The sequence below is a fragment of the Cydia pomonella genome, chromosome 6 (assembly GCF_033807575.1).
Source record: "Cydia pomonella isolate Wapato2018A chromosome 6, ilCydPomo1, whole genome shotgun sequence".
Classification (NCBI taxonomy): Eukaryota; Metazoa; Arthropoda; class Insecta; order Lepidoptera; family Tortricidae; genus Cydia; species Cydia pomonella.
Window position 1 is genome coordinate 15,607,012 of NC_084708.1, and position 12,417 is coordinate 15,619,428.

Below are 12,417 nucleotides of genomic sequence, written 5' to 3' on the forward strand. Positions count from 1 at the left end.
AGTTAAACACCAACTACAACTTATTATAGTACTCGTATGTAACACATGTATGTACTTATTATATAATTCTTTAAACGTTGTTTTAACTCTTGGTTCTACTCCAATGATTTTTTTTATACATACCAGGTAAATGTGCGCTTTCAATCTTATCATGCATTTATCGCTTGAATTAATTACTTACATCACTTTCTCAATGTTACGTTATGAACAACTCTCTTTAATGTAATGAAAGTTTTAAATGAATCAGATCAAACAAAAACGGATTTCGACAAAGCCGCTTAACAGGAAATACCGCGAATATTTTGTCATGAAATTCAATCATTGGCCGAGCTAGCCGGAACTCAATCCAGACCACTCATCCGCAAAAAACATTGCTATAAATAATTATAGGTATATTTGGTACACTACCTACTTATTTATAATAAACAAGCTTTAGATTTAACCTTCCTTGTTTTTACCAAAACAATATGGTAAGTATTAATAATAATATAAATATGTATAAAGTTGATACAGCTTTAAGAGCCTTCCTGAGAGCATGTATGAGGCAGTGGACCACAGTCCAGGAGGCGGAAATGACCGCCCTGGTCCGCAGGATTTTATAAGGATTAAGCAAGGAATATTTCAGGGTGATAGTCTGAGTCCCCTGTGGTTCTGCCTAGCTCTGAATCCCCTCAGCACCCTGCTGAAGGATTCGGGACTAGGTTGCCGGCTTCGGAGAGAGGGTGAAGTCATTTCTCACCTTCTTTACATGGATGACCTCAAATTATTTGCACCAAATAAGGCGATGATCTTGGACACGGCACGGATAGTCCGGCGGTTCCTCTCTCTCTGCGGCCCTGCCCCGCTGCTGGCGGCACTCTAGGTTAGGTTTTTTATAATGTGGTTATATGTATTTTGTATTGTTTTGTAAGTGTTTTTATATTTTACTTTTATATTTATATTATAAATAACCTAATCTAAGATTTTATATGAATAAAGGGATAATAATAATAAATTTCTTTATTTCAGACTTTTGTTGTCCATAGACTTATTAGTATTACACGAACTTACAACAATGCTAGTAACAACACAATATGAGAATTAAAATTAAACTTACATGTAATTATAAATATTACATCTGGACTCTAAATGAATAGAGTTCCAGTGTTTCATTATTTTACTGGCCGGATCCGACATAACAGCGATTAGGAGACTGTTCGGACTGCCGCACATCCGACGCATGAGGGAGGCAACTCTTTTACGTACAATCGCACTGAAGCCGTCTGTGTGTGCCTTCGCAAACACCGCCTTGTGTGTGTTTGTGTACCTTCAAAACGTAAAAGCAAATAAGGATTTTGTTGACCATCGTGGTTTTAAAACCATAAAGCAGAGACGTCTTTATCAAGACCGGAATTTAAATTATTATTTTTTAATGGAAAAGATAATGGATAAACTAATAAATACTTACTCATTTTCGAATCTTGCTCTACGCGGTAAATTCTCAAAATTTTTTTAGCAAGAAAAATAGATTTTAAAGTTGGTCCTACGCCGTGATATTATATCTTAATAAAATATTATTAACAACGGTCACTGTTATCTTGTACAAATACCACATTTATGGTACTCTGTGCGGTCATTTATTATGAGGCCTTTGTGTGTGCCATCCAATTTTGTCCAAATAGACCTAACGTGAAACGCAATAAGTAATGTCTATATACAAAGCTAATTAATCATACCTATGTTTCTTTACCTAGACCATAATAATATATAATATGCATGAAATGCATGACAGATAACAGTGGCGCGTTACATCTGTGTACATGGTACACTAGCATCCGACATCCCTTAAATGATGTATAAAAACGTAGTACATTTGAGATGTTCGCTAAGAGCACCATAGGCATCTTGGCCCTATCATTAGGTACATAAGTACTAGTCGCTATTAGCAGCGCGCACCTGTCTGGGCCGATGTCAATGGCCGTCAAACGTGCCCTAACTATAGCACGGGATATAACTAAACGTCGCAGACTTACTCCGTCTGACAACGCATTATGAATGGTTTACATTAATTCTTGTCCGACAGTATTTAAGAGTTACGTCGAAATATAGACCTTTTATTTGCGCCCTATGGTATAGCCTGTCCGATTTCTAAGGTCTAGTTCGCCATACATTTACTGTGTCGTACTTGATCTTAGAAAAGCGGACAGACTTTTACAACAAAATTTTCACTGTAAATAGTATATAAGATTGTGAACTAGGGTGACGATATATATTATATTAAAAATATATAAAAAGAAGAAACTAAAATATGTTATTCATATAACTGGCAACATCAGATTTCCCGTGAAATATGTAATCATTAATAAACGAATATTGTTGCATTTATATGGTGGTAAACATGCAAGACTCGCTGATGGAGCAAAATGTCATGAATGTATTGTATAGTTTGTTATGTTTCCAACAATCATTTAAACGCAGAGTAATATTTTACCTGCGCCACTTGCACCATCCCACTAACCTGGGGTTAAACCGTTAACACAGTGTCAAATTGAATTGGTAACCATGGTAACTCCAGTTTTAACCGGTTAATCCCGGGTTAGTGATTGGTGCAAATGGCCCTAAGTGGTTACGGTCAGAGGCGCCTTCACTTATTTTGGTTGGATTCTACACTGTGTTATATAATTCCGTTAACTTTGGGGCATCGGTTAAGTACGTTTAAGGAAACTAATTCATTGTTTTTTTTTTTTATTATTATTTTTTATAAAAAGCAATTAAATGTTGCATATAGCGTTGTTGTAACACGGGTATTATATTTAACTCAACCAAACAATTGAAAACTTTGACACATCAATGTCATTTCGAACATCGATCGTCCGAGATAGTACTTACGAGTAGTAGCAAATGTATGAACTTGTGCTAAAACTCAATATGTAAACAGGCCCTAAGGCATGTGAACACGCTCGTAAGGGCCTTATAAGATAAAAAGAATTATTGATTATCTCCGAAATGGAGTTAATTAGAATACCGGTGTCTTTGAGAAAGTTACTTAATTTAAGCTCACGGGTGCACCCTTGAATTCAACGGGAATCAAAAAATAGCTCACGTTTATATAAGTTGTATACACGAGTAATTAACCATATAAAGCGGGCATTTACGTTATCATATTAAATTAGTTAAGGAGAATAATGACCCGTTACTGTTTGTGAATTGACTTATATGCACCATCTAGTGTAATTGATCTGAGCTACGTGTACACGACGACGGTCACATCACATGTCTACCACGAACCGCAAGTAACTTAATTGCTTGCATTGCTTATACAACGCGTTACAAAACGACATTTAGCATCCGTAACTGCTAATTGTTGATTGTTAACGCAACGAGGAGATTAGGTGTTAAGTTTTCTATTTCCCATATGATGTGGTGTAAGATGCCTACGACTGAAAAAGTTTAAACTGTAAACTTTAATATTCATCTCATGTTTTATCTCCATCGAAACTTGTAATTGTACTTACTTGTATTATTGCTACTTACCATAGATGTCAATACAAAATTGGTGCGAAAGTTTGGAAGATAAGCATAAATTTTGAGAAATTAGGATGTATTTAATATCAGCATTTTGTTCGAGTACTTATCTTAATCAAGTTTTCACTTAAAATTATAGTCATCTTTATTTTCATTATAATTGCATACCTACACTTAAGGTTACGCTCCGTAGCGATCGGAAAGCAACTGTCACTGTCGCACTAATATTGATGATAGAGAGACACAAAGCATTTCGTTGTCGAAGCGATAGTGATTGTCACCTTGGCTAGGCCGGCGGGATAGACTGCATCGCGTGCAAGGACAGGAAGTACAATTGGTAAAATAAGCGTATATAAAAAGACAATAGGTCATTTAAGGAAACCGTGTTTTATTGTCTGTTTTTATTTAGTACATTGAATTACATACATAAGTGCTTAGATTTATATTATCGCGTTTACAGTAAAACTCTACGCGGCATTTCTTCACTCGGTTACTAGGAATCTTAAGTGGGAAGTAATCTAGGGATAATTTAAAACCATTATCCTGCCTTACGCAGTAAGATTCGTGGCGTTCGTCAGCACTGAGCGCGCGCAAGGAATGCATCGTATTATGCAATTAGCGACCACTAATCTTGCTCTAACGATGCGTTACCGCGACGGAACGATTAAAAAATATCTGCACTTTACCCACAATTTCAAATGTGCACAAAACTTGCTTTTTCATAGAACACTGTGTTGCGTCACGACGTGCTAATATGGTTTGGAATGCAGCTTGGCTACATTTAAGTCAACCTACGGCTAGGTACACTGTTCTTTAATAATATTGTTTAAGCTTAGTGCATTTTTGCGCCCCAAAGACCTACTCTAAACCTACCTCATACACGCCATTGTGAAGTTCTTATTGACTGAAATGTCGGTTTGTTTGAGAAATGATCGTGGAAAAAGCTATAGAGGTCATGAGTCCCTGACTAACGAAATAACAAATCTTTACTGGTTTTTATAACGTTTGCACAAGCAAAAATATGATGAGAGACATACTGATACATACATCGAGTTTCAAGAAGTTTACCTTATAAAAGAATGAGTTTTATTAGACAAAGTAACAGCCTTGATACATTGAAAAGTGCAATTTTTCTTATAAAGCGGCCCTTCGCATACAAATATATTGTTTTTAAAAATGTTTAATGGCTCTAGTAATTAAAAGATACTTCGTTATAGTGCGTCGTTAATGTTCCGATCAGGGCGTACACGACCGTAGAGTACTTAATTTATTTTATTTTATTGCTTAAAATTTTATTCATGTATCTATTTTTACGACTAAACCCTTGAATAATTTATAATGTAGCTAAGTTGATTTGTGGGCCATTAAGCCAGTCGGAGAAATTGTTACTATTGCAATGACCATTTTAATACGCTGTAAGTACGTACATTTTGAATGAATAAAATTACTAATTTAAACATTTCGTCAAACATCACGAGTTAAGACATTGTCTGATAAGTATAGAAAAATGAAAAAACAAATCAAGGGAAAACAAAATTAAATCGAATTGAATGCTCGGCACGGGGGCGGGCGGCGCGTAATTAATAGCGCAGGGGACTATTACCAGCCTAGGTTGTAGATATTATACTGACTCCTGGTTTACGTTGCTCCAAAACGATAAATTTCGCTTTAATCACCACGATCATACGTTATTTTCGAGCATATTCTAAAAAAAACCATCTTAACAATGTCAATAAGTAATTTGGTAAAATTATTGAATGCGTTCTTTGCGACTGCACAAAATAATTACTTACGTAAATAAATTATTTTTTTTGTGTCATTTTCTAAGCTAAATGTAACCAAGGAGTCTGGTGCATCGTAAATCCACAAGAACCCGCAACGCGCACTAAGACACGTTCACGCTCTGTTACGTCGAGCGGATACCCCACTTACGCCGCTCGCCTACTGACCAGGACCACTCCATTTCGATGAAACCACTCGATTAGAACCTAATTAATATTAATTCAGCATTTGTACAACAAAAGTCGATGCTTTTAGGGTCAATGTTTCGGCGAAACTAAGCAAATCACATGCCTAAACCTTGATATCTGTGACAAGGCTTCTGATTATCAGCGAACGATAAAAACTGTTGTGCGTTTTTAATTAGACAATTAGTTGCCTTAACATTCGATTTCTAATTTATTATACAAGTTACCTATTTAATGACTGTTTGAAATATAAATAAGTGTTTTTAAACGTGGTTAATATGCGTAGTTTTATCATGCTATATATACATATATATTACATAAATTATTTGAACCTAAAATCGGTTAAAAGTAAAAGATGAATGTTTTACAATCGGTGTTAACGCTTGTCAAACGTTTTGCTTGTTAAATAAATATCTTGTTACATAGTTGTAACATTCCGTTATACTTATAAATGAGAGTTAGTGCGAGTTAGTTCCACGCTTATTTTTCCGTACACGCAAGTAGGTACACCGCGAGTAATATCTGATTATTAATATTCTCATAACGGTATCAATACGTGCGTGCTTTACGTACAAAGTGATGCTCCATTGGGACAAATACCGATACACAATTCTGAATGTACTTTTTATTACTTATTTGTGTCGAAACTTATATTATAACGAAATACAACTTCTTTTAGCCCATCTTATTATAAAATTCTCCAACGCTCTAAATATGAACTTTAGGAAGCTTATTATGAAAATTGTAGCGTACCAGAAAACCCGTATCGATTGGGCTGGAAGCCTGGAACATGTCAACAACTGTAAGTAATTTTTTTGCGCTAAATTATTAGTTTTTTTAGTTTATACAGAATATTTTTAATGTTAGAACAGTTTCCTCTAGATAGTCTGTAGGTGTGAGGTAGAGTTCATTTAACAAATTAACTCTACCGAGCTTACCTACGTAAAATCAATGGATTTGTTGTCGCAGCAAAATCGAAAAACTAGTAGAAAATAATTCGCGACCTACCATGTCCAGCACTATCCGTGATCGCAATCGCGAATCATTATAACCGTTCGCGCTGATAAATCGCACTGCATTAATTTCCGTCCTTGCTCATTTCTTAGCCTAATTTAGTAAGGGGGCTTGGGTTATTCCAAAGTATTTTGTGAGTCGGTAGGTACCTAATTGGGTCCATGCCTATATTAAATAAAATAAAAAAATTGTTTATTTCGGACCATAATCGATAGAAATTGGTATTATCTTTGCATTCATCGACAGAAATCTGACAGATTTGTTTTTTTTTATAAAAATTTGCAACATTTTACAGACCTCTTTTAAATTTTGTATCTTTCTAACAAACACAACTGTTCGTTAGATTTGACAAAAATTTACGAATAACATCAAATAATCCTTATATATATGTACTGTTTGTTTAACTCGTCGTGCTAATATTGCCGAGCAAGCGTAAGATTAAAAAAAATAATCTTGAGCGTTGCGAGAGTTTCAAAACACAAACTATGCTCCCGAGTGAAACACAAAAATTCTCGTCAGCAAAGCGAGGAAAACACTCACTGTAAAACTTTACAAATCAAATTCAAATGAACGTTATTAAATATTTATCATTCAAAATCATCACATAAAAGTCAATTCAGCATTTGAATCAGATAACTTTGTTACACATGTAAATAAAATTCAACTTTGTTATCAGTTTTTAAGTCCAAAGACAGCCTTTACGAGTGAAACATTATGAGTTTAAAAAATCCTCTTGCCAAAAAGTTTAATATTAAGGCATGTGTGAAATTTATTTTCTAAATTAACTTACTTTCTGGATTACCCCAGATCACTTCACGCTGAGCACCTGTCCAGGGCTGGGGAAGGTATTAATCAAATCGAGCTTAATTCATTAATGTTTCCTACGAGTATTCCTACGTAACTGGCGGCCATTAAAATTAGATTGAACGGTCGGAAGGCTACGCGGCAGCTGCGCTAAATACTCAGTTCACTGCTTATCTCTAGATGAAGCATACAGGGTGATTCAGGACACGTGACACAGGACGACAGGCACACACACACAGCACAGGCAGACAAGGTGACGTGGCACAGGAGACGTGAACAAGATCAACCCTAAAATTATCAATATTCATTATTACGCGCGTGTACATATAAAAGTTACCAAAAATTCAGTAAAAAATTACAGTAATGTTGTTTACTTGGGGCCAGAGAGGTTTGAAATTGAAATACATGTTAGCTACCATCTATTATGCATCTAGCAGGATTGTTATCTATTCCCTAAGGAAAGTTTTGTGTCGATATTTGGAAGGGATCTAATATGTAATAGGTTATTGAATAAAAAAATTGCTTGCTTTTTTAACCATTATTTTTACAAAAAAATAATAGTGTGTTGACGAGCAAATCTCGGTGTCCAAATATTTTAAAAATAAAGTATCTATTGAGAGGTAATCTATGTGCTGCGCTAAATAATAACTGAGAAACTAATAGGCCCTGATCGTATAGCAATCGCCTACGATTACTTCGATAAGCTGACATGCTCCTTGATACACTTGATGATATTTTTACGAGTATGAAGAATCAGTAATCTGCATTTGTTATTTTATTTTATTATAACCACTAATTGCATAATGATATAACGATGATGCAATTGAATTTAAAATAATAATAAACTCAGCTATAGAATCGCTATGTTTGATATAAAAATGTACACAACTCAAATTAAGCATTTATTAATAATAAATTAATGGCAGGTGTCCGGACGTCTTTGCAATAACGCCAATTTGAGACTGGGTTCAAAGTCAACCCAAACTTTAATCCATAGACCGGTATACTCTTCACTTTTCTACAATAGTCCTATTGCCCGCTGAGACCGGTTCTGGGGTATCCTGTGAACGGGTTCCAGCAGGCGTTCTACATGACATTAAACCTCTCCAAAGGGCCTCTGCGTGTTGAATCTATATCCTCACGCAAGTCTATCAAAAGACCGGGATTTATAAGCCCGTGAAATCAAAAATTAATAGCGATAATAGTCTGATTGTACTTATCCTTTATGCCACGCAGACGGAACTGATTTTCCCAATGAAATTCGTATTGAAAATAGTTGGTATCCTGAAATAAAGTATAGGATAACTTTTGTTCCTGAAAAATACTCCAAGGTATTCATTAGGGGCTGCATTCTGAGTTCTAGATATTTTATACAGTAATCAATGAGATCAAATATGGTTGCTCAGCGACATAAACGCGAACAAACTCCCCTCTTAACGTTTACGTAATTGATATTTATTCACGCTATATTTATCTCGTAATTGTTAGACCTTGGACTGGTCTGAGGAATAGTTGTCAAGAACAGGTTGTGGACGGCTACTGGTATACCATAATAATACCATAGATTATTTCTAGCAGATTCGCAACTATAAAAAAATATGCGTTTACTTTTTTCCTAGAAATTTAATTCTCCACATCAATTTTGAATTTGAGAAAATGTAAAAAGAATGATGGCGAGGGTGGACAATTTTGACATATTACGTCATGTCTGATCATCATCTTTCCGCTGTCCTAATTTTCCCCTCAGCGATATACTCGACATAGCGCAAAATAGGCAAGACAACTAGTTATATAGTAACCGTCGAAGAGGTTGGAAGAACCAGAGGTTGGAGAAAGCAATGTCCTTTTTATTTATTAATATCTGGAAGACCGAGCGAGTAAACATATAAAAACTCAAAATGCGCGTTTTCCCAGAGATAAGACCTGGTTAGAACGATTTTTCGCTCCCGAAAACCCCCGTATAGCAAATTTCATCAAAATCGTTGGAGCTGTTTCCGAGATGAGAGAGTTTAAAGTTATACGATAAGATATGCATCCGTCTCGATAGTTTACATGTGGCATGTCTACCGTAACAGGTATTTAATCTGGCATAGTATGAGCGTGGCGGGTCTCATGGATTTCCGGCGCTTACCGACCGCTATATTACTACCGGGCCTCATTAAGATGACTCACTGGGACCTGTTCAGTATATAATGAGACCTTAAGGCTAGTTTAAGCCTGGATGATACTTTGCCAAGTTTCTAGGAACATAATTAATCTGGTCTTTTTTTTATGTAAGAAAAACGAAAGATCCTCAATGAAAGAAACAATAAAACGCGAATGCTGATTAAAAATCTACTAATTTTCACATGTAAAAATTTCGTGCCGTAAATTGTTTTACCTACTTATATAGCTTACCACAGACCGGCATACATAAAAAAAAACAAATACAAATGTATAAAAACAAAAAATAGAATAAATCTTGAGAGGAAACATTCGTGGTAATTTTTCCATACAAACGTTCTCATTTTCCTCTTTGGATTTTGGCCTTAGATGATGTGTTTTTTAAATGAGTTCAATATTACCAGTACCTGTGTACGTTTTGCTTTAGTGTTGATATTATAATTTTAATAAGAAGTAGGTTACTTTAATACGCTCTAAAAACTGCCAAATAAATGCGCCGTAAACAGACGCTTGTTTACAAAATCAGCCACAATAAACGCAAAAATCTAAACTATCAGACACAGATAATTTCTTTCTCATTTCGTTGCCAAAATTTCGTACCGATTGGTTAAGTTTTGGATGACTCAAAAAATGTCGAGTACGAAATCTCGATTTCTGAGATACAGGATTTTTCGCCATAAATCGCACTAATTTTAGGATCCACTCCCGTCAACGCGACGCAGATATTTACCTGAAATTCTCAAATCTGAGATGTGAGCTGGTATTTCCTCTTAAGTAACACAAACTTCAGTGACTAAAATATATAATTCAATTTGTATATTTTACTAGTGCTTACCTAAATACACTCGTGATTCTTAGAAGAAAACACATAAAAATTAAGTAAATATACACATATTTCAAAAAAAACAACGGGCAGCACTCCGGGAGTGCCAGCAGAAGTGGAAAACTAGAATTGTGCATTTTTGATATTTTGGAATGGTTAGGGAATAATTATGCACGAATTGCTTTAATTATCAGTATAAAAGTACTATCATTTATGTGGTAAAATAAAATATTTACTATTTATAACAATTATAACATTTATAACCATTTATATTACATAAAAAATTTAACACTTCAGAACTATTGCAATTATTTGATTGTAACAGTTTTTCGAGTCACGTGCCCGTCTTAAGAATTTTCAATTTGTGGAATCCCATCACAAAAAGTTCACAGCGCCGCTAAAGAAGTTTTCACTTAAAAAAAAACACCTATAAGCTACATTTTTTATAACAGCCGACTAATGATGTTTCAAAAGCAACTACGTCCCTACACTATTAAGTTGTTTTAAGCTATGCGTGAGCCTAACTACTTAAGACTAATCGTAAGCGTAAATAGTAATCAAGTAACGACTAACAGCTACCGTAGAGAACGGATGCATAAAATCCATGTCCTGCGGTTAAACAAGTTACAATTACTTATAAACATTGTAGAGAAAACGCAAGCCAAATGCTAAATTGGTAAATTAAAAAGATAATTGGGAATGCATAGTATTTCATACACTTTTTTTATTCTTGGACACTTGGAGGGCCTTTGCACTTCCAAATCTTATTAATGTCGTTATTATTGTGTATTATTACTTTCTCAGACCGTGGGAATCTTATACATTTCCAAACTTAATGTATTAACCGTGGAGAATATACATTTCTGTAATATTGTATAATATTCTTGACTTGACATACTAGTTATGTATTCTGTAGCATTAGTTTATGATACTGCTAGTTTAACAGTCCAGACGCGGTTTATTTATTTAGTATAAATTTTATTTTGACACTTGGAGAGACATTACACCTCCAAATTTTATTAGTATTAGTACTCTGACATTGGGGACCTTTAACATCTCCAGATTTAATGTATTTTTAACCATAGAGACTATACATCTCTATTGTATTGTAGTAATTATTTATTTTAAGATTATTATAATGTAATGTTTACCCAGGTATTGGCTGTTGTATTTATAAATGTTGTTATGTATTTTTATGTCACTATATGATGCTAATATAATGTTGTACTGACTTGTAAAAGAGCCCTTGAGGCCTACTTGCAGAATAAAATTTTGAATTTTGAATTTTAGAGAATTAAAATTTGAATTAGAAACTGTCTCTCCACATCTAAGCACATTTTATTGGATTGCGTTCTTAGGTATGTTTAAGTAGGTACTAGTTTTTTCTCCGTATAGGAAAACCTGGTTTATCAATATACATAGTTGAGAATTTGTGAAATGAGTAGGCAACTTGGCTATGAGGTAGAATTTTTAAAATATCACTGTTACTAACAACCGCGATTATGAATTAAATGGTTCCTAAAAAATCTCATTCAGACTTGACGGAATCACCATCACTCAGAAGTGATACAAGAAATTTCCCATTCGGAAATAGATAACGGTTTGTTACAAGCAACCAATGCCAGACTTCAGGGCGCTTCAAAACATTAACATTAACAGACACCGTTTCCATTTCCAGAGCAGTGAGCGCGTGCGGAGCGACGCGATGTACTCGTAAACGGTCATCATGCGCCTCTTCCGAGGGCCGAAGCGCAGGGAAGTGACCGGGACGCGAGCCGCAGCGACGCCGGCGCCGTCTCCTTGCCGAGACGCCGCTGGCGCCGGACCCCGCCCGCACGACTTCACCCTAGTCACGGCACTACCAGCTATGGTCATGGAAGACGACGTTAGGGAAATGAAGAAAGGTGCGTTACGTAATCTAATTCCTCTGTGCCTCTTCCGAGGACCGAAATAAAGACAAAAAAATTGTTTAATATGATTAGTTTCTAAGTAGCATACATAATAATATGCTTACATAAAAGTTGTGGTTATTGAGATTGAGATGTCATCAAATACTAGATGTATGTTGCAAGGTATCCATACGAAACTGTGATAGTAATATGAAACATTTATCATTTTATACAGTCGGTTCTCAACGACTGG

General features: G+C 35.3%; 1 protein-coding gene across 1 annotated transcript in view; it reads left to right on the top strand.

Moving 5' to 3' along the window:
* LOC133519078 (uncharacterized) overlaps positions 1-12,417 on the top strand; it is a 39,675-nt gene that overhangs the window by 19,423 nt on the left and 7,835 nt on the right. The window contains exon 2 of the mRNA XM_061852971.1: positions 11,954-12,179. Within this exon, the coding sequence (XP_061708955.1) occupies positions 12,002-12,179 (178 nt within the window). The 5' untranslated portion in view covers positions 11,954-12,001. The remainder of the gene's footprint in view (positions 1-11,953; positions 12,180-12,417) is intronic.